This window comes from Aedes albopictus, chromosome 2 (genome assembly GCF_035046485.1).
Source record: "Aedes albopictus strain Foshan chromosome 2, AalbF5, whole genome shotgun sequence".
Classification (NCBI taxonomy): Eukaryota; Metazoa; Arthropoda; class Insecta; order Diptera; family Culicidae; genus Aedes; species Aedes albopictus.
In genome coordinates, this window is record NC_085137.1 from 79,831,530 (window position 1) to 79,855,118 (window position 23,589).

Consider the following 23,589-nt stretch of genomic DNA (forward strand, 5'->3'; position numbering starts at 1 on the left):
CATAGAGATATTAAAATTCAATTAAATAAAACTATCAAAGTCTTAGAAGTTATTGCGATTAGTGTTAACCGCTCACGTACAACGTCATCATAAAACGAGATTGTGGATTCTGTTCGAGCAGATCTTCGAAGTTTTCTATGGCCAACCTTGCATCGGATCAGGAACCAGGACGACTGCTCCGCAAAATGAACTGTCAAGGACTGTGCACCAGCAACCACATTCTTCGCCTTGACCAAATTCTGAATCTTGCGTTCTATCTTCTATATCGTCACAACTAGAGATCACAACAGCAGATATTTTCCGTGCAGTTGAATCACGGAATTTTCGACTAGCGAAGTTGGATTTTTCTCCAAATCCAGGCGTCGGTCCTAAGTTCGGAAGTGGTGCGCTGTATAGTGGACCAGGTTTACTATACAGCGCACCACTTCCGAAGATAGGTCCGACGCATGGATTTGGAGAAAAATCCAACTTCGCTAGTCGAAAACTCCGAATTTCAACTCATTTGAGAATAGTTCCCAATCCGATCGCGTTCTGATTGATGAACGGCATTTCGTCGACATTATTGACATCAGGGCCTTATCGACGCGCTAACATCGACTGACCAAAACTCTTCATCATCAAGAATGTACGGTACCGGATGCCATGCCTACGACTGCCTCGATAAGACTTAGTTAGCTCGACTGAAGCAACATGCACGCTTCACCATTCCATATGCATGCTCAATCTCGAAGCAGTGTTGCCAGATGAGGGTGAGTTCGATAAGGCGCCTGTTGAGGACTGCTGGAGTACATTCATAAAAGTTCAAAGGACGATCTTTGGTAATGTGCCGGAAAATGGTCCGTAGCGGAGGAGAATGAACCACGAGCTTGCTGCACTCTACATAGTAGCAGTCAAATCATGCTCAATGAATTCAGCGGAATAACTGTTTCAACATCCCCAAGTGTTTTATGTCGAACAATGCAGAAATGGACTGTCTTGAGAGTTTAAGTAGTTTACACAAAGAGCCAAGATTGTGATTTTGAAACCAAGTTAGAACAGCATTAACATTTAATAACCTAAAAAGCGAATTTATTACTCAAGATTTCTTCTTTACGCTGAGTTGGTATCGATCCATTGACGGTAGTGAGAAATACCAACATAGACCGACGGGCGACCAACCGATCCGCAAGGCATCCATCCCCAAGACACAATACCGACCTGAGTCTGCACACCATTGGCGATGACGTACAGTGGGCCGCCGGAGTCTCCAGAGCAGGCAGAGATTCCTCCGGTCAATGGTCCGGTGCAAACGTTGGTTGGTCCCAGTGGGCTGTTTCCTGGTCCACCGTTGGCCACAACGCAGCTATCGTAATCGATGATGGGTTTCACGACCTTCTGCAGGATGGCAGGCATCGACGGTGTGTTGGTGGTGGAGGTGCTTCCCCATCCAGCGAGAGTAGCTGGGCCAGGCTGAGGTACAGCACCAGCTGGCTGCAGGTTAGCTGCTTGGACAAAGGCGTTGAAGTTCAGGTAACCAGCCAGGCGCATGACAGCCACATCCGATGGGTTGACTCCACCAAGGTATTCAGGGTGAACGATAGAAGCTTCAACGTTGATCACTTGTCGGGCACTTTCCTGATTGGTAATATCGTGAGATCCAGCCCAAATGGCGAAGCGGGCATTTTCGGGCGATTCAGTGATACAATGAGCAGCGGTCAGAACAAAGCGTTGGTTAATGATGGTTCCACCGCAGATGTGGGCCGACAGGGTAAGGATCAAACGTTGGATCGACACAATGCTTGGGAACTCATTGGGTAGAGCGTTGATACCACCGACCACACGTCCTCCACGGGCCAGCTCAATGTAGTCCGAGTCTTGAAAACGAATAATCACGTTACAAACTAACACAGATGCGCACAGATTGTTCTACTTACGAGGAGCAGCCGCAACGGCGGCAACCAAACACACCAAAAGCCCCAACAGTTTCATTTTCGCTGAACTACTGTAGGCTTTATCCAGAAGGACTGAGACTATTTATACCTTCTGGACATTTTACAACCAGAAGCACATTTCGGTAAACTGCTAACGGTAATCTGCTGATACGTAAGCGGGCGCTTATCATTTTGGACAACCCGCGTAATATTTGGGAAATTCACAGTTCCTACCAATAATCGCTCGACAACTACTTCTTTGTATCAATGTGGGAAGATACTGTTATCACCAAAAATTTCACTTTGATAAGTTTTACGCAGGTATAGGAAAGACTGCAAACGTAATGCAATAAAACAAAATTTGCGATATCATTATTTTGTTTGACTTTAAATTGTACACCAATCAGCCACCTGTTATAGCTGATATACCGCTCACTGTATAATATTATGATATATCCAAAATAAACACAACACCATCTCATACCAATCAAATATGCAGTTTATTGCAAACGAAACAGTCTATTTACGCTGAGTTTGTATCGATCCAATCACGATAGTGAGAAATGCCAACGTAGACCGATGGGCGTCCAACCGATCCACAAGGCATCCATCCCCAAGACACAATGCCGACCTGAGTCTGCACACCATTGGCGATGACGAACAGTGGACCACCGGAATCTCCAGAGCAGGCAGAGACTCCTCCAGTTAGAGGTCCAGTACAGACGTTGGTTGGTCCCAGTGGGCTATTTCCTGGTCCTCCGTTGGCTTCTGTGCAAGTATCGTAGTCAATGATGGGCTTCACGACCTTCTGCAAGATGGCGGGCATGGAAGGAACGGTTGTGGTGGAGGTGCTTCCCCATCCGGCAAGAGTAGCTGGTCCAGGCTGAGCGTGAGAACCGCCCGGCTGCAGAGTTGCTGCTTGGACAAAGGCGTTGAAGTTCAGGTAGCTCTGCAGACGCATAAGACCAACATCCGATGGGTTCACTCCACCGAGGTATTCCGGGTGAACGATGGTCTCCTCAACGTTGATGTTTTGACGGTTAGCTTCAGCAACGGTAATATCGTGCGATCCAGCCCAAATAGCAAAGCGGGCATTCTCAGGCGATTCAGTGATACAATGAGCAGCGGTCAGAACGAAGCGTTGGTTAATGATGGTTCCACCACAGATGTGGGCCGACAGGGTCAGGATCAGTCGTTGAACCGAAACGATGCTCGGGAACTCATTGGGCAGAGCGTTGATTCCACCGACCACGCGTCCTCCACGGGCCAGCTCGATGTAGTCCTTGTCTTAAAATTGAGTTGCAACGTTAGAATTTTACTCAAATATCTACAGAACGATTCTACTTACGAGGAGCAGCCGCAACGGCGGCGACCAAACACACCAATAGTCCTAGAAGTTTCATTTTTGCAATTCAACTGCAGCATGTGAGTGCAAGGCTCGTATTTATATGCAGTGCGATTTTGCAATACTTTTGATTATGCCCTCTGATGAGATTGCACCGCATTGCCTCTCTGATACCGAAGTGAATTTCAGATATTGGCATATGACGAGGTCCAGCTTATCATTGCGGGAAGACCAATGGGTAAGGCCAATGGGTTTTCACGACTTTCTTATTGCAATCGGAATCCTCTGGCGTTATTACATTACAACTGGATCAGAACCTACTCTCAATATGGTCATATCGTGTGCATTAGAAATTAGAACAACTTGAATGGAATATCCAATTCATCTATAAGAAGAATTAAGAAGATTCGCTTTATGAAATTTAAATAAAATTTTATTCGCGCACTAACTATGGTAAATTCCGGCTACAACACTTTTCAAACTTATTATCGTCTGGTTTTTAATGGAGATATAGAGGTTTTATTCTTCTGCTTAAGACACATTTATGCATTAGTGGATTGTTCTGTAAAAATTTAGTCCTCGAACCCATTTGAACATAATCTGAGACTAGTACTATAACGTGTACCACTACACTACTATCGGCGCCATCGTCTGTTCATCACGTCATTTTGCCTCCCGTACCAACATGATTTTCATTTTTCATTTCATGCTCTATATAGCCCTTTCTGTTCCTGATGTACTTGAAATTCTCCGATCTTTCTTCTTCTTCTTTATGGCTCGACGTTAGCATTGGAACTTGGCCTGCCTCTCTTCAACTTTGTGTACTTAGAGCTTTGACTGCCATTTCAAGAATTTGTTCATTGGGTGGCAAGTACAATGATACACTATGCCCACGGAGTCGAGAAAATTATTTTCCCGACCGGAACGGGAATCCGCCGTCTCCGGATTGGTGATCCACAGCCGTAACCACTAGGCTAACTGGAGACCCCAAATTCTATGATACAAGTTTCAAATTTGTAAGGATAGTCAAACAAGCCCTAGGGTAACCAATATAATTTGGATCCCCATATATCTTAGACCCCCATACAATTTTCACAGAATTAATGAAGAGATGATGAAAATGCTACCATCCGCTAAATTAGATTGCTCTGCACGGGCAGCAATCATTTCCTCACTGGAAATAGCATTATTTGCCTTGATTTTTTTTTTGCCAATTTTGTCATCCGAGCGAGTGCCGCGACATGTTTACGAAAAGAATGTTGGTCCCGAGGAAACTTACAGATGTCAACAAAACCATTTTTATGTGAAATTTTGTTCAAAAATGGTTTCTGCAAAAACCAAAAACCCTGGCCAAGATCACAGGGTTCGACGGTATTGAAGTGAAGGATGTTAATTGTAATTCTTGTAATGAAAATATCACCTTTAATACTTTAATGCGCCTCCAACGGTTCATTGCGAGCCGGCTGCTACAGATGGAGTATGGCTGATTTATCAGAAATGCTCGATAAACAGGAGGGACCTGCTGGGGCCTAGTAGTTTCTATACCCAGAAAACAGTTCTGGTCGATTGAGTCTGGGAAGGTTTCGAGAGTCGTTGTGAATCATAATGCATTTTTTTGTGTTTCATGACGAGTCTCGGAATCTTTTTTGAGTCAGCAGACATTGAACTGTTTCCTGGGCTTCCCACTATTCGGTTAATTTTAACAAATACACTATACAAATACAACTTTAATTCAAATATGAAATAATTAGTAGTATCTCGCGTATTCAATTTGCTAATACATAGTTCTCAACATTTGATGTGCTTTCGTGATTCAATTTTCTCTATAATTTTCAATATCAATTTAAAATAACTAAGTAACTAATAGTGGGAAGTGCAGCATTTAACAGTGCTTGCTTATAGATTCGAAGCTAACGTGTGATCAAGACGAAATCGACAAAAACTGACTACTTCGACTTTGACTAACGTAGACTATTTATGACAAATTAGATTTTTCGACTGAGTGTATGAAAGGTTTTCTTTAATATGGACTTATTTGGACCGATGGTGATAGTGCTGATAGGGATGTGGACGAAAGACAACTTTCAAAGATAATAAAAACAATACTAAAATGAGGATCAACGAAAATGGAGATAACAAACACATCGACTATCTAACAGATCATAGGCACACCAAAGATTACTGAATTGGGCACAGCATAAATATGAACAATAACATTCTTTAAAGCTTGACATGACAAAAAAAAAACAAATACAAAATTGACCATATGACAAAACCGAAACTTTCACACCTTCTACCGTAACCTTCTGAGTCAGTACGCAACAGTGTCTTACTGGACGACATGTTCCGTGCACGGCTGGTGAACTGCTTCTGAAGGATTACGTACTCTATCCTATCCAAAGGCCTAGTGAACTGTCGTTGTCCGCGCAAACGCGAGACGCTTGTGCGTACAGTGATGGGAGAGGTTTCTACGTCCGTCGGCGTGCCGCTAGGAACCTTTCAAAAAAAAAAAAAAAAAAATGGTTTCTGCAAAAACCAAAAACATTTTCCACTACACAAAAACATCAGAAGATACCTTGATCCATACTCTACATGTGCACGATAACCGATTTTGAAAATATTGCTTCGTTATTTAATGAAAAATCAAACACCAAAAAGTGAGGAAATGCTTCCAGTTTCGCCTTAAATTCGCAACGTTCGACTAATCAGCCTTTGTCAATCAAGTAATTGGGATGTGATCCAGCATATTCAAGTGGCAGATGCTTCGAAAATAGTTTCAAACGGGATTAAAAACCGGTCCAAAATATATATCTAAGAGGGGTGTCTAAAACAGTAAAAACAGATGCTTCAAAAATCAGTTATTTTAATCAAACTTTCAGCCAATAATAACCTTGAGAGTAGTTTTAACGGAAAGTGGAGGCTTTAACGATCATCTCTCTCTCTTCTTGGCGTAACGTCCTCATTGGGACAAAGCCTGCTTCTCAGTTTAGTGTTCTATGAGCACTTCCACAGTTATTAACTGAGAGCTTCCTCTGCCAATGACCATTTTGCATGCGTATATCGTGTGGCAGGCACGAAGATACTCTATGCCCAAGGAAGTCAAGGAAATTTCCTTTACGAAACGATCCTGGACCGACCGGGAATCGAACCCGTCACCCTCAGCATGGTCATGCTGAATACCCGTGCGTTTACCGCCTCGGCTATATGGACCCTTACGATCATACTAACATCATATATTATGTGTAACACCCTCTGAATATGTTTGATGTTGACTTAAATTCAATCTAATGTCCTCTAGGGGTCCAAAATTCGACAAGTTTCAAATTTGTAAGGGTAGTCAGGGCATAATGAGCACCTACCCTGCAGTTTCACTGTAATTTTCCCAATATTTAGCACTTTAGATTTCAGCTCTGTAATAACGAAACACCTATCAAAAAAGGCATTTGCAGACTGAGTAAAATGCTTGAATTGGCTTCTTTATCTGTTTTGAAATAAACAAAAAAAAATCGCGTAACCTAATAAATCGAAAGAAAAAACTAAAGGAAATTTATTATGAGATTTACCCTCTACAAATCGCGTAAAAAAGTTGTGTAATAAATCGTGCAAGAAGTGCAGAAAAAAGTCGTGTAAATATGAATTTTGTGTTAGCTATGCACTGCCGTTCTAAGCATATCTGTCCCATGTTGATTTTCAGCATTTTTCACTTTTTTCCTCCTATTAGTATAATTGTATGTGTACTTTTAAGTAAACTTGTAAAAGTCCTTAGTTTGTTCTGAAATTTCGAAAATAAATACCAAGCCATATTGTCCCATTGTTGCATTTCCAAGCATATATGTCCCACTACAAGAAATACAGTCAAAAACTGCGAAAAGTAAGCGTAGAAATTTCAAAATTGCGTTGTGTTTCACAGCATAACTGTCCCGCTGGGAAGTATTTATTCAAAAATGAAATGTTTTTATTTGCGTTAAAAAAGGAAACTTTACTGATTCCACTTCAGATATAATCCATTTTAATAGAAATACGGCTGCCTGTGCCATAGTGGTACTGTAGTTGTTGGTCAATTAGAAAAATACGGTTTTAACTTTAATCGCTTTTTTCTCAGTTGCACATTTTCGAACATGGTACAGATATGCTTAGAACGGCAGTATGGGCTAACACTAAATTCATCTTTACACGACTTTTTTCTGCACTTCTTGCACAATTTATTACACGAATTTTTTACGCGATTGACAGCCCTGAACATCCCGGGAGCCTCTGCGATAGCTATTTTTAAGGCCGGAACTGGGCCTTACCTACGCTAAGGACTCCGCATATTCCACCACATCGATCGGTGACCCTTTCCTCATCGCTAGCCGCAGTCCCCGGCTGTCCTACGAAAGGAGGCCAAGGACTAGGATCATGACGCAGAAAAAGCCCCTCGATGCCCTGGTGGAACCTCTCTGAAGGTTGCTCTGTACGAGATATGATACCTCTCGTCTTGGCCATCACGATCCTGTAGGCATCACCTCACGAATTCGTATTGGCACTCTGACAGAGACCCTCCAAGTATGCCTGTTTGCTTGCCCTTATCTCGGTCTTCAGCGTGGCTTTTGCAACGGCGAACACCACCTTGTCGCCGTTCGCTTCGCACTTTCTCAGATCGTGCTCGCAGCATCCGCCGCCTAGCCCGTAGGCAGGCGCGGTGCAGGTCCCCAATCGCTTGAATCCGCCAGTAAGTTTGTGGTCTTCCATTTCTAGGGTGGACTCGCCTAGGAATGGTCGAATCGCACGCACGCGCGAGCACCGCTACCAGCTCGTCGCTGTCTAAATTATGTAAGTTTCGCTCAAGGCGGAGTGCCTCACTAAATACTCCTCCGTAGAAGTATGCTGTCTTCCATCTGCGAGGGCTTAGCCTTGGCCTAGCCGCATCTTCCTCTACCCACTGCCTGCTGTTGTAGTCGATACTGTAGCAAACAGCCAGGTGATCGCTGTGAGTGTAACTACACTCTACTCTTCAGTGCGAGCTACTTGTTAGGCCAGAACTACACAAAGTAATGTAAATAATCGACTTCGCACCGTTCCGACTAAAGGTACTAAAGGTAGCCAGGTATGGCCAGTGTCTCTAGCAGGATCTGACCCAGCTTATTCGTGAAACGGCTTCCCCATTCCACGGCCCAGGCATTGAAGTCACCCGCTATTACCACCACCCCTCACCCTGTCAACACGATCTTCATACTGTCCAGCATCTGCGTGAACTGCTCGATCGGCCACCGCGGAGGCGCATAACAGATACAGAAGAAGACCCTGCTCACTCTGGCGATCACGAAGCCCTCATAAGTAGTCTAGATATCAACTCCTCGACGGCGTATTTACTCGTCGTCCATATCGCCGGTATGGACTTCGGAACTTAGTATGAACCTGCTAAGATGACGATATCCGTCCTCCACTCAGAAACCGCCTGACAAAGCAGTTGCTGAGCTGCGTCACAGTGGTTCAGGTTCAGTTACGTAACATGCACTGTGATTTGTTCACTACGGCTTTCTTGAAGGTCGGGCATCTTGGACCTCCCGTTAAGTGCTTGTTGTTCACGGTTTTTCCAGAACAAATCAAACAGATGGGTGGACTCGTGCAAATGTTACTTTTCCTTACGGAATAATATGTAGAACGGACTATTTTTCCGCGCAGAAAAACTACAGCTCTTTTAGTTTACAAGGGAGGCGTTACCAGTGTAAAACTATTTTCCTTACTTGCCTGCACAAGTAATTTTGAAGCGAAACCACTATTTGGCCATTACATGCCCTATATTTTTGCACAGTAATAGAAACTAGCCATATGGGAAAAAACGATCAAATGTATGCAAAAAAGAAAAATTTTAAATGTTTGGACGTAGGAGATGCTGTAATTGACCCTACCATTTATTATTTGAAGGTATGTAAATATATGCCAAACATCTTTATTGAATACCGTAAAGTGACCCGACGTATGCGAAAATAGTAGTTTACGCAACAAGGTGCAGAATGAAGATTTTTACAGCACGAGTTGTACACTTATCCAACGAGGCTTGCCGAGTTGGATAAGTACGACGAGTGCTGTAAAAATCGAGTTCTGCACCGAGATGCGTACAACGTTTTTTGCAATTTCATAAATTACCACTTGAGGATAGTTTTTAACAAAACTTTTTCTTCAGACTGCACACTGATGTTCATAGCCATGATTAAGGAAGTCTAATCATAGCAGGTATAGCAGGTAATACTGTGCAGCTGTCACAATTTATCAAACCTGCGTCCAGAAAGCATCAAGAAGTTGATCAAAACTGAAAACAGTGCTGTAATGGTTCATTACGCAACGCAAATCAGTGCTGTAATGAACCATTACAGCACTGATAATTTAGTGTGGGAAAGTAGGCCTTTTCCTGTCAGATTTGCGTGAGGTAAAACAGCCTATTACGATGAGAAATTGCAAAAAAGTTATACCCTTAACAAAGTGTGGCGTGATATAGAGATTTACAAATTGATGATATTACTTTGCATGCGTAGGTAAACAATAAGAGTTTTTAGCCTATGGTGCCAAAGCTCTCGAGCAGATCCACCTTTCCTCGAAAACTGTGCCTTGTATATAAATAATCACCATTGCAGTACAGAACAAACGAAATAGTAGTTTACGCAACAAAGTGCAGAATGACGATCTTTACAGCACGAGTCGTACATTTATCCAACGAGGCTTGCCGAGTTCGATAATTACGACGAGTGCTGGAAAAATCGAGTTCTGCACCGAGTTGCGTACAACGTTTTTTTGCAATTTCATAAATTACCCTTGAGGATAGTTTTCAACAAAACTTTTTCATCAAACTGCACACTGATGTTCATAGTCAATGTTTAAGAAAATCTGATCATAATAGATTATACTGTGCAGTTGTCACAATTTTTCATAACTGCGTCCAGAAAGCATCAAGTTGACCAAAACTGAAAACAGTGCTGTAATGGTTCATTACGCAACGCAAATCAGTGCTGTAATGAATCATTACAGCACTGTTTATTAGGTGTGGGAAAGTACCCAAGTAACCAAAAGTTCAGATAAAAGGATACTTTATAAGCTAAGCAGCTTGTTCGAGGTCGCTCATTAGCCTTCTAAGCAGCTTCATTTTTAAGTAATTTTGGAACTTGAAAGTTCACATAAGCACGCTGGATAGCCTTCTAAGCAGCTTCTGACAGAACTTTGTCAAAATTCATGCAGAAACAAAAATGTGTTTTTCAGAATCACACCCTGTTGGTGGGGATTTGTGATTCACGTCTGGAAATTGCTACTGATAATTATATTCTCACATATGTCGTTGCTATGTAGATTTGAACTGGATCCTCCTGCGTGATAGCCTGCCGACTTACCGCTGCGCTGCTGAAGACACTTGACAAAGTCAAGCTAACTTCACTACTGTACAAATGTGCAAAACTAGCTGCCGACAGAAAATCGATTCAAGTCAGACTTTACCTGCTGTCCACTCAATCGCAGCTGTAGTACTGTGGTAGAGCGTAGGGCTCTCACGCAGTGACTGTCGGTTCGAATCCGATGGGCGGCAATTTTTTTTTTGCTCAAGCCTAGTATTCATTGATTTCATACATTCATATTTGTCTTTTATTCGTTTATTCGTAACAGTTGTTTTCTGTAAAAGAAATAAATTTAATCTTCATTGAAACACAATGCTACTGAACTGAACTTCTATGAACTTGAAAGTTCCGACAAAGTTCCGACATAGCATCTTAAGCAGCTTTGAAGTTCCGCGAAGTTCAGATAAAGTTCAGAATGGAACTTTCTGGCTGCTTAAGAGGCTAACAATTAGCCTTGCCGGAACTTGTGACCCAAGTTCCAACAAGGCTCATCATTAGCCTCTTAAGCAGCCAGAAAGTTCCGTTTGGAACTTTATCTGAACTTCGCGGAACTTGAAAGTGCATTTTGTCATGGGAAGCAGAACTTTTGGTTACTTGGGTAGGCCTTTTCCTGTCAGATTTGCATAAGGTAAAACAGCCTATTACGATGAGAAATTGCAAAAACGTCATTTCAAACCAACAAAAATAACTTACTCACTAAACTCACCGTGAGTAAAATGAGTAACTCACGCGTGAGTAATGACGTCATACTCTCGCGTGAGTATTACTCACAAGTGAGTAATACTCACGCGAGAGTATGACGTCATTACTCACGCGTGAGTAATACTCACGCGAGAGTATGACGTCATTACTCACGCGTGAGTAAACTCATACGCGAGTAACTCACAGCGTGAGCATTACTCACAAATGAGTAAGGTGAGTGAGTATTTTTTACTCGTGAGCATGAGTTTCGCCACACTGGACCACAAGCCCCTCACCACCGCATTCCGGCAGCGACCCGAACGAGCGAACCCGACGCAGCAACGGCACCTCAGCTTCTTCAGCGAATACACGACGGACATTCGGCATGTACCCGGCGAGGCAAACAAAGTCGCCGACATGCTGAGCCGAGTCGAAGCCATCTCCAACACGAAAGAACCGATTGATTTCGAAATCATGACCAAGCAGCAACGGACCGACCCGGAACTCACCACCTTTCTCAAGAACCCACCAACCAATACATCTTTGGCTCTGAAGGCACTTCAATCACCGTTGTCGACGACGCCAATGTATTGCGATATTTCCACAACTGCAATCCGGCCTTTTGTTCCGAAGAATTTCCGAACACCGATCATCGAAAAGCTCCATAGCGTTTCTCACCCTGGTATGCGTGCGACAACTCGTCTCGTTTCCGACCGTTACGTATGGCCATCAATGCGACGCGACTGCAAGACCTTCGTCACTCGCTGCGTCGCCTGCCAGAAGTCGAAGGTGCACCGTCACAACAAAGCACCCATCGTCCAGATTGCTACTCCAGACGAAAGGTTCGCACACATCCACATGGACCTTATCGGTCCTCTACCACCATCGAACGGGAACGCGTATTGTCTGACGATGATCGACAAGTTCACGCGTTGGCCGGAGGTGATCCCGATTCCAAACATGACGGCAGTCACAGTTACACAAGCCTTCGACAACTGAAGGCCGCGATCATGTGCCACAACAACAGCAAGAGGACAGAATCGTTGCCGTTGGTAAGAAATCTCCAATATCCAGAACCATGATGAACCCGAAGCTCCAGCATATCGAACCCGATCAGGTCGTCACGTAAGGATTCCCCGCCGGTATTGGAACGATTAAGAGGGGAGTACTGTGGCGATCCCTAGCAACACGGAACAATCATCATCGGAACACATTCTATGTACCACACTCCAATCCGATCTCGGAACTACACACATAAACACAACCGATCCAAGATCGTTAGGTACACACCAGCACATCACACACTAGTGAAGCCACCGAGCACCTTCTGTAAATAACTGTACATATGTTTTAGTAATAAACCGACCACAGAAGATAGAACACGCGATACGCATCTTCTCCCGCTCAAGCGTGAATAGAACCCCAAATGTGCTTTGCCTTTCACCTGCTCTCTTACGCGTTCTTGGTTTGACGTCCCTGTCCTTCTCAACTAGCGATTTTTCTACTTCCTCTTCCGGTCAACTTTCGTCCAAGGGTGGTCCTCCCCTTGGTTTGCCATATTCTGTGGTTGCTGAAGGCCTAACAACAACGGTCGAAACCATGTCATCCAGGACGGGCCAGCTTTTCCAGGCCCACCCTTCCCAGCTTTCCGGGACGCTTGGTTGGAGTCCAACGTGCTGGCATTACGGTCGACCTTTGGGGTTAGTGTCCGCCTCACCTGACGGCTGCCTCACCTGGTTCTGCGAGTGCGTTTCAAAAGCAGTCGCATCCTGTAGTAGGCACTGGTGAATAGTTCTAAACTTAAGTAGGAACATAGCCGTGTTAAGCTCCTTGCTTATGTTGGACTTCGTGGACGCAAAATCAATGATCTTGCCAAGCTGCTGCTTATCTCTTGCCATCTTTTTTTTCTGGTTGATGGCTCTCATCAACCACGCTCCGTTCACTGTCTTCCCCGGCAGGCTAGCCGGGGAGTAAATCGGAGCTCCTACGCTGGAATTGCGTGCGCAGCTTCCTGCTTCTGATCTCCTTTACGGAGATCTAGCCAACCCACTTCTTGTGAAGGGGTTAGCCTCGCCCCAGTGGGTTAATCTTGTGTGTCCGATCTGTATACGAGTACGAACACGTTGTTCTGTGGGACATTTCCTGTCCGGGAATATGCATGGCGATGGCACAAATATCCCAAATGGAGGATAACGTGCTTCTGGAGCTTGCCTTCTGATACCTGATAAGCAATGGTCAGTTCAAATACCCACGATTATTGAATATTTTCCGTGTGATACGACAATAATTGGCGCGTATGACGAATTAGGTTTCTGACTTATTAGTAAGCACATATTACTTCTAGGTAGGTGGTATTGAAATTGATATTTTTTTCAGGTGCAAGCTTTTTACATTATTATCAATCTTACGACTAAGTTGTGTATGGCATACATTTGGGCGTATTTCCAATTTTACAGTCTTCTTTGTAGTTCCTGCCCAGGAGCTTTCTTGTTTCGTTTCCAGTTCAAAAATTTCTTTTACTTCCTTGGGCATAGAGTATCTTCGTATCTGCCACACGATATACACATGCAAAATGGCTATTGGCAGATGTAGCTTTCAGTTACTAACCATATAAGTTCTAACAGAACACTTAGCTGAGGAGCAGGCTTTATCCCATATGGGACGTTATGTCAAGAAGAATACTTCTTCAATAGCTAATACGCTATACGTGCCAAAAGCTAGGTAGGGTAAATCGGGGTAATTTGGCCACCTTAAGCAAAAGTCGATTGAAGATGCAGAAAACAACGTTGAATCTCTCGTACATGTCGTTTTTGAACCGTCGGGGTAATATGAGCACCCTATTTTCAATAAAGAATTTGTATCGCCTAATGCAATACAAACTTAATATGCTTCGCTTGGTGTTGAATCATATAGTATCAACTTGAAGTGTACAGAAAACAAACTAATTTGAAAGTTATTTAAGGTATTTAAACAAGGGAAGTCTTATGAGATGTTTTTGTTCAGCCCTCGTCGGGGTAATTTGGCCAACAATTTTAAATTTTATTTTTCTAATTTACTATGAGACTAAATTACTTCGTTCTAATGTTTCAATCGCTTCAATATCAGGCCAGTATAGGAGCTCCTAGGTGGATTTTCAAAAATTACTAGATTTTAGGTGATTTTCCAGTGGTGCTCAAATTGCCCCATTGGCCAAATTACCCCGACTACCCCTATATGAAGTCCAGTACGCTCGTAAGATATGAAAAAGAATAATTATCGAAATTACCGAAATTCGAATATTTAAATCAAACATAAATTCTATTACTATTCAGGGGAACCTGCTATGCATCAGAGGAGAACTCTCAACGGATGCATGTACTAGGTACTTTTAAACAGCTATCTGAGGCAGTACTTAGTTCATGTTGAACTCATAATTGGACCCCAAAGCGGAGTTGTAGTTGTCGTACCAAAATTTGATTAGCAATAGAAATTTGGGCGCAAAAGTGGAGCTTTGAGGTTCTGTCACACTTTTAATATGGGAGGAAATGTAATCTGCAAACAAGCATTAAACTGTAACCCGATAGGACATCGAAGCAAAGGTGGAGAAATCAACACATTCACCTTGCCAACATGTCATGACGAAGACGATGCTGGGCAACCGTCCGACACCCAGATGCCGATCTATCAAGCAGGTCACGGGTTCACTTCCACAGTTGAACTGATAGCTTTGTTTTGAACCAGCTTGTAATTGAGCTCAGACACAAGGGCGCTTTCATAGGATAGTTTGAAGCCAATTTTAGAATATTATCAATCAAATTGGTTCAAAGTCAGTGGCGACATAATAACAAGCAACACTTAAGCAGAGGTAATATAAGAACCAGTTTTTATAAAAACACGTATCTTTATTCAAATCTCCGAAATACGATCAATAATCTCACCTTTAAACCACCGAGTTCTCGAGGATCCATTCGTTGAGGCCAGCCACATTGGTGGCCACCGATGGAACTCCCGCTACGCCACACGGAGTTGTATGCCACGCAATGATACCGACGAGCACATTCTGATTGTTGACGACTTGAACCACTGGACCACCGGCATCACCACTGCATGCTCCGATGCCTCCGGTCATGGGTCCCAGACAGACGTTTGCAGAGGTGATCGGAAGGAACCCACCCATCATCAATTGACATTCCTGGTTGGGGAAGATTGCCACACGCACCTGCTGCAGTGACGATGGCGTGCTTGGGAGAAGACCCAGCGAAGTAGATCCCCATCCGGCAAAGCGGACAATACCTGCTGGAACTGTGTTCAGGATGGGCAGAACAATCGGTTGAATGAATTCGTTGAAGCCGAACGGAGATTGCAGGCGAACCTAAAATGACGATTGGGGGTTTAGATACTTGGAATGGATTATGAAACTGTCTAAGGGTCCATACAATAGCCACATCATAAGGACTAAGCGCTTGTCCAGTGTAATTCGGGTGAATGCTGGTCATCAGAACGTTAACAGTCTGTTCTGTCGCCTCGAACTGGTTTAGCGTAAGCTTGCCAGCTTGAACGCGGAATCGACCACTGGTCTGGCTGAAGAAACATTGCGCCGCCGTTATAACATGGAATGGGTTCAGGATGCTTCCTCCGCAAATGTGGCTGGTTACAAACAGGAAAGTACGCTGGATAGAAACAATGTACGGGTATTCTCCGGCTAATGCATTGACTCCGCCAGCGACACGTGTATCTTTGCTATCTGTTAGGAACGAAAATTAAACGTTTCTTGAGTAACTTTTCCGAATGTTAAATCAAAGAACTTTACCTGTACTGAGTGCGAAGGCAGTGGCCAAGCACAGGCACAGTATTACTGCTTTGATCATCTTGACCGGTAGGTGTTGTCTGCTAAGCTTACCGAACTGAACTGGAATAGATCCGTTTCGGCAGTTATCGAAGTAATCTTCCTCTGCCGTGGTCCGTGGTGTCTTATCATAATCATCGCCAACCAAAGGGATGGTACACCAATGGTTTTGATATTAAGCCAGAGAAACGATTTAGATAACATTTTCTTCGGTTCCCTGTCACTATCAATCTATGTTTGCAATCTGTGACGAGGTAATGATTTTGTTATCTCTGCCATGCACTAGAAATGTGAAGTACATTTGATCGCTTCTGCACGAGACTTTTTTTGTTATAACATTCAGAACCCCCGTGGATACGTCAATGCATGAATCAGATAAAGGAAGATAACGATTCAAAAATAGCGTCTCTAAATGTGTTCCTAATCATTAATCGTTAAGGGGATGTTCCTAACTACTTAATGTTAGTCATTCGAAAAATGTTACTGCATTTGATCCAATCCTATTCTACATGCATCATATTTTTTTGCACTACCTCACATTTGGGATAACACGTTATCAACAACAGTTCGCCACAGCACTCAGTGTACGGTCCACCTTCCGGATTTAACCACCTACTGATGTTAGGGTCGCCGTAGAGTGCAGCAAGCTCGTGCTTCGTCGAGATGCCCCGAAGAGGAGCCTTGTCACCACTTTTTTGGAACCTCAGCAGATATGCTATTGGGGCAACTCAATAAGAGCGGTTTATCTACTTGTAGTAGTGCCGAGTTATCTAACATTGTTAGTTTGTATGTGCATCAGCACTTCTTTCGACCTGATGTAAAGCCTTCGAACAGATACAGTTCATTTGATTGATCCTTGACTCCAAGGTTTCCTAGACACTTGACAAACATAAGAAACAAGTAAGTAATTAAACAAGTGAGAAACACTTAAATTCCACCACTAGAGGGCGATAGTGAGCAAGTGAATTTTATATCTCATGTTTCTCACGATTTTGATTACTTAGAAATATGGGATTTCAGGTATAGTTTATTGGAAGGTTAAATGCTTACAGTTGATGAGCCGTTTTAAGACATATTCCCCAATACGAATTGCTAGTGAGGATGTAGGGTGGGCGGGGCAAGATGGGTCAGTGCCATTTTCGAGCGAATTAGTCATATTTTTATTATGTTAATAATTTTGTTAGGTGACCAGCATGAATATACAAAAGTTTAGGGTATTGATTGAAAAATTATTCACTCTCATTGGAAATGAAAAATAAAATGGTTTTTAGCCATTTTTCTTATGCGATACATTCCATATATTCTCCATATAATCCACCGCGGGGTAAGATGGGTCACCTTCAATTTTGAGCGTATTCTTTGATCATTTAAAAGCTATTTATTTTTTATTACCAGACTATTCCATAACTCACTTCAATCAAGCGGAAAGAACGCCTAAAATTATAACATAAAATTATAATAATTGTTTATTGAAAACATCGATGCCGTTTTTCGTTGAGAAAATGTAAATTACTTAAAAGGTGACCCATCTTGCCCCGCACTTTTTTCACTGCTCAAAATTGGTCACTTTTAAAAACTGCTTGTTTTAACATCATGTTTTGCATTTTATGAACTTTTTATCGATATTTAGCATAACTTGATGATTTTGTGGCTATATCGCTCTTTTTCTACTCATAGTATGAAAGAGTACAGATCAAAGTGGATAATGAAATGATAGATATGATAGAATTCGATAGGTAGCGAACAAGTGTAAAAATTTTATAGAAGGTGAAATTAGGAGAGTAGGCCATGTATTGAACGAATACATCGAATGCGTGAAACTTCTGCCGTGCGACCTGTGCTTTTTAAACAGATCGGCTTGGTTGGTGGTTCATACCACCTTACCAAGACTGGCAAGACTGGATTTAGCATAGCTAACTAGTGTATTGAAGAGTAGAGGACGAATACAAACCATTACGATTTGTATTTACAATGTTATGATGATTCGTCCTTAGGTGACCCATCTTGCCCCGTCCCACCCTTTATTTTAATCCTGATATTCATCAGCATTTTTATCGCTTAGAGATACGATGTCTTCGACAAAGCTTTATAGTTAGCCATGACTGGTCGGTCGTGGCCATTAGCGGAGCCAGCCTTTTCTTTTTTCTTACTCTCTTCTAAACGTACACGAGAAAGAGCGGGATAAAAAAAGTGACAAGTTGCTTCCTCTTCTATCTTTCTCTTTCTCGTGTCTGTTTAGAAGAGTGAGTTAGAAAAAATAAAAAGCTGGCTCCGCCGGTGGTCGTAGCCACTACTGCTGACTCAGCTATCACATGGTGAATATTCAGCAGGCTGAATCATTTGTATGTGGTAGCTGTAAATCCGTATCATGTGATATGTAACTATCCAGTTTTTTCGAGTATTCTGTAAACACTTATTAAATATTTTGACCTCAGAAATCTGAATCTCAGGGCTCTCTTTACGCTTAAGGACTGTATCGGAAATTAACTATAAACATTCAAAATGCTCTATCTCGAAGCACGGTTGGTCTTTTTATTCCGGTTCTTCTATGAAATCTTCACAATATAGTTTAAAGACAATTACACCGTCTTCAGCCAGAGGCCGCACAGACTGAACATTTCTAACATTAGACAACGGACAACATATATAACACCCAGTGGCCCAATGGAGAATTTTCCGTTTGACGAAAAGTTTTCCCTGACTAGAGCGGGAATCGAACCCACACTCCGAGGCTTACGAGACACCTAAACGACTGACGCCGCTAACCGCTCGGCCACGAAGCCCACTAAGTTAGTTTAGAACAGCTTGAAGAAATATGGAAAATGTTTAGTATTATTGAAAATATGGTTCTATGAGTATACCACACAAAATAACAATCTGTACAGTCTGCATTTTTTAATTTTTTCCAACGTTTCAATAATTTGTAACCGAAAAAAAAATTGTACGGGGAAAAATCCGGAAAATAATTATTATTACTAGCAGTTATGTACACATAACATATCGCTCAATACAGACTTTAAAAATTCTTATTTTGGATAGAAAAACTTCCAACATTAAGAATATGGTCTATCCCAAAAAAAAAACACCTACTTTTTGGTCGAACTTTGACGCTCCGATTCAAATATCTTCAGAGGTTATAAAATTCCGTTCTCTGGTAAAACTACCTCTTCAATAGATTTAAATACATACCCAATTGAAAAAAAAAATGCAAATTCACAACTTTATGTATTTTTTATTTGCGTAATCGTTCCTTGAAGACGCATAAAAAAAGAGTGCCTCGAAAAATGGCTTATTTTTCATTTTTAAGAATTGCCCTAAACTGCGGAGGGAATTTTTCTTGATAAAAATAATTTTCCTATATCATGAGCATTCTGATAAATAATAAATGTATTTGATGAAAAATTACCCAAAAATTAGGCAAAATCGTCAAACTCATCGGATTTGTTAAGAAATTTACTCAACGACTCTAATTTCACTTTAAAATTTTTAAATTTCTTGAATATCTTATTTGTGTCGAATTCCGACCAAAATTTTCCGAGGGGGTGAGTGAAACAGGAGAAAATCGAAATTTGTGTCAGCCTTATAGGCTTGTTTTCACGGCGATGGAGTCGACCTACTGATACCTGATACTTGATACCTAGCCATGAACTTCCATATCACAGACATTATGGATCCAGGGCGATTCTATTTAGGTGGTTCCAGGAAGTTCCATGGGGATTTCAATAGCGTTTAGGGATAGTTTAGCTATTCCTTTATGGAGCAATTGTCCCCGACGGGAGATTATTGTAGGTATATCATAATGAAATTTCATGTGCACTTGTAAATAGTAAATGAAGTAGTGAAAAAAAAATACATGCAAAACTCCCGTATCCTGAGGCCACTTAGCCCAAATAAGTGATTTGACTAACGATGAATTTCCATTGGGCTCCGTTTACCGCGAAGTTCGTATAAGGGGTCATCTATTAAGTTCGTATTTAGTATAGGAAAACCCATACGAAGGAGGGGGGGGGGGGGGTTGAAAATTCCCAATTTTAGCGTGACGTACTTAATGAATGCTCCCTAAAGTTCACATTTGGGAGGAACAATATTTTCCAGAACTTGAACTTGAACAAGTTTTAAATGGATCGTTTCGTTTCAAGATATTATGTTTTTAAAGGAACTATATTCGTCCATTATAAGCACACATAAGCTCAACATAAACACGGTTAATGACACTCTGTTTTAAGGGTAGTAAACAAGTTCATTTTGATCCGTTTATGAACCATAACGTCGTATTGAAGAAAAGTAAGATGCTCTCCTCATTCTATGGTCTATGAAGTACGTAAACAATATTTGTGTAATTGGCACAAACCCCCTCAATTGAGGAACAGCTGTGTTCATAAAAATAGCAGTGAAAGCCGTTTCCCATACAAAATGGCCAACTTTGGCATGCTGTAACTTTGTTCTTTTATGAGTGATTGAACTGAAAATTTGACAGCAAACTACAAATATGGTGAATATTGTTATAGCGAAATCTGAGAATTTTCGAAGCACATGGAAAAAAGTTAAACACTATGTGAAATTGATCAAAATAATAGCAGTGTTTGTTCTGATTTTTCTATTTCAACAAACAATTTTAAAATTTTTAAATTTAAACATTAACTTGTAATCAAGGCGGAAACTGTTCGAATAGCGTGCGAAAATATTTCTTGCTTCTTCAAGGTAAAGCTACAATTCAATTTATTCACACTGCTATTATTTTGAATAATTTCACATAATGTTTAACTTTTTTCCACGTGCTCCGAAAATTCTCATATTTTGCTATAACTATATTCACCATATTTGTAGTTCGCTGTCAAATTTTCAGCTCAATCGCTCATAGCAGAACAAAGTTACAGCATGCCAAAGTTGACCATTTTGTATGGAAACCGGCTTTCACTGCTATTTTTATGAACACAGCTGTATGTGCCTCTGGAGCCAGCCTTCTGATACTTGATCGTTTGAAAATTTGCTGCTATCCCAAATAACATACAGGGGATAGACAAAATGATCGGGACAGGCAAAATTTTCACTTTCCAAAAAATGTTCAACTAGCTGTAACTTTTCGAAAAGTGCATCAAATAGTCTCAATTTTTACTGTAAGTTCTTCAACTAGTTGTGTATCAGTGGAAAAAATTTGGAAAAGATCGGACAATTCTTCACGAAGTTATAAAGATTTTTGAAAAAGATAAAATTTTTTTTTTTTATCTAGTTCATTTATTTATGGCTCAATCGCGTGTAACGCTTCACGGAGCCGAAATTCATTTTTTGTATATAATTACATACAACTTATTGCTTTCTTAAGTATGTTAGTACTGGGAGGAGGCCAGGGTACTCGTGGCTGCTCGAGGTTAGCGGGTCACATCATTTTGAGGAAAGGCATGGTGAGGATAAGGTTTCAGGGTTCGTTGTAGCACATCCGGGAGGTATCTTAGTTTCTTGGTTTCGGTATCGCCTCTGGTGGTGGCATGGGCTTGTCACGGATTCTCATCTGCCGGATGGCCAGGAACAAAACACAAAAGGACAAAACACAGAGAAAAAAAAAACTGAAGCGAAAAAAAACACAGGGAGATTAAACCTTTATACAACACATGCGAAGAAACTCATAAATGGACCGCATATAGATTAGATCGCGGGTTCCCAACACATCTCTTACTGGAACAAAGGGTTGTCTACCTCGGGCCTCAAGGGTATCCAATAGTAGCGCTCTGGAGGCGTCATTATCCGGGCATTGCCAAACTACGTGGTCGATGTCGTCATAACCGGAACCGCACTTAGTACAAACATTGCTCAACGCGAGGTTTATCCTGTGTAAATGCGCGTCTAGCGAGTAATGGTTGGACATAAGTCTTGACATCACACGAATGAAATTTCGACTTACATCCAAACCATGCCACCACGCTCGCAAAGAAACATTAGGAATAATGGAATGTAACCACCGTCCCAGCTGGCCATCTCGCCAATCATTTTGCCAACTTTGAAGACAACTCTGACGAACAAATTGGAAAAATTCATCATGTGCGATTCTTCTATCATAGATCTCGCCTTCCTGAGCGCCCACCTTTGCGAGAGAGTCCGCCTTCTCATTGCCATAAATTGAGCAATGTGAGGGGACCCATACAAAGGTAATCTTGTAGGATCTTTCGACCAGTGCACCCATCTGCTCCCTTATTTTTGTAAGAAAGTAAGATGGATGTTTTACAGGTTTCATCGACCGGAGTGCCTCAATCGAACTAAGGCTATCCGAGAAGATGAAGAAATGGTCTACGGGCATGTTGGAAATCATCCCCAAAGCGAAGTTGATTGCTGCCAGCTCAGCAACATAAACCGAACAAGGTTCCTGAAGTTTACGGAAGGCAGTGGAGTTTTCGTTGAAGACACCGAAGCCAGTGGATCCATTAATGCGAGACCCATCTGTGAAAAATCTCTTGCAGGAATTGACATTTTGGTACTTTTCATTAAAAATGCGAGGAATAGATATACACCGAAGTTGATCTGGTATTCCAAGAATAGCTTCTTTCATGGACAGATCGTATTTGACAGAGGAACTGTCATTGGTGAAGTGTACACGAGGAGGATTATAACCTGCGAGGCTTATATCAGATGACATGTAGAAAAGATAGATTCTCATGAATTTTGACTGAGTGTTCAGATTGAGCATTTCTTCGAAGTTTTCGATAACAAGTGTGTTGCTCACTCCACACTTGATAAGTAACCTTAGCGAGAGCTCCCAGAAGCGGTTCTGGAGAGGTTTCACCCCTGCCAGGACCTCTAGGCTCGCATTATGCGTTGAGTGCATGCAGCCGAGGGCAATGCGCAGACAACGATATTGAATTCGTTCCAATTTTATTAGGTGGCAGTTTGCTGCTGAGTGGAAACAGAAAGAGCCATACTCGAGAACCGAGAGAATAGTCGTTTTGTAAAGTTTTATGAGGTCTTCCGGGTGAGCACCCCACCATGTTCCGGTAATTGTGCGTAGAAAATTGATCCTTTGTTGACATTTTTGCACCAAATACTTAATTTGGGTACCCCAAGTGCCTTTTGAATCAAACCAGACCCCAAGGTATTTCGAAGTCAAAGATTGGTCGATTTCTATTCCCAAAAGATTGAGTTTCAGTTGGGCTGGGTTCCGCTTTCTGGAAAACACAACCAATTGAGTTTTTTGCGGAGCAAACTCGATCCCCAAATCTCTTGCCCAAATGGACAGATTGTTTAAGGAGCTTTGCAATGGTCTTTGCAACATTTCTGCATGTGGGCCTTTTAGAGAAACCACAGCATCATCTGCAAGTTGTCTTAGCGTGCATTGTCCTTCCAGACAGCTATCAATGTCTTTCACGTAAAAATTATAAAGCAAGGGACTTAAACATGAGCCTTGGGGTAGGCCCATGTAACTAATTCTGGAAGTTGTCAGTTGTCCGAGATTGAAGCTCATATGTTTTTCTGACAACA

The 23,589-nt window shown here is 42.0% G+C and overlaps 2 protein-coding genes across 2 annotated transcripts; both read right to left on the reverse strand.

Annotated features, from left to right (window-relative positions):
- Positions 1 to 1,046: 1,046 nt before the first annotated feature.
- On the reverse strand, positions 1,047 to 2,073 carry LOC109430134 (trypsin-1). Its single transcript, XM_019706167.3, has 2 exons — positions 1,914 to 2,073; positions 1,047 to 1,853 (listed from the first exon to the last, which is right to left on the reverse strand). Exons 1-2 carry the CDS (start codon positions 1,966 to 1,968, stop codon positions 1,090 to 1,092), a joined length of 819 nt encoding a protein of 272 aa, XP_019561712.2. The 5' UTR covers positions 1,969 to 2,073; the 3' UTR covers positions 1,047 to 1,089.
- A 324-nt stretch (positions 2,074 to 2,397) lies between these two features.
- On the reverse strand, positions 2,398 to 16,245 carry LOC115266823 (transmembrane protease serine 9). The gene is made up of 5 exons (XM_029873424.2): positions 16,087 to 16,245; positions 15,713 to 16,020; positions 15,226 to 15,648; positions 3,259 to 3,316; positions 2,398 to 3,197 (listed from the first exon to the last, which is right to left on the reverse strand). The coding sequence occupies exons 1-5, from the start codon at positions 16,142 to 16,144 to the stop codon at positions 2,434 to 2,436; spliced, it is 1,611 nt and encodes a 536-aa protein (XP_029729284.2). The 5' UTR covers positions 16,145 to 16,245; the 3' UTR covers positions 2,398 to 2,433.
- Positions 16,246 to 23,589: the final 7,344 nt, after the last annotated feature.

What these genes read in the sequence shown, in the direction of transcription:
- LOC115266823 (XM_029873424.2), bottom strand. Translation starts at nt 16,144, where the DNA reads ATGATCAAAGCAGTAATACTGTGCCTGTGCTTGGCCACTGCCTTCGCA. An exon ending in TGCCTTCGCACTCAGTACAG is followed by an intron (nt 16,021 to 16,086) that starts GTAAAGTTCTTT and finishes CGTTCCTAACAG; the next exon opens with ATAGCAAAGATACACGTGTC. An exon ending in GTCCTTATGATGTGGCTATT is followed by an intron (nt 15,649 to 15,712) that starts GTATGGACCCTT and finishes TCGTCATTTTAG; the next exon opens with GTTCGCCTGCAATCTCCGTT.
- LOC109430134 (XM_019706167.3), bottom strand. Translation starts at nt 1,968, where the DNA reads ATGAAACTGTTGGGGCTTTTGGTGTGTTTGGTTGCCGCCGTTGCGGCT. An exon ending in CGCCGTTGCGGCTGCTCCTC is followed by an intron (nt 1,854 to 1,913) that starts GTAAGTAGAACA and finishes TTCGTTTTCAAG; the next exon opens with ACTCGGACTACATTGAGCTG.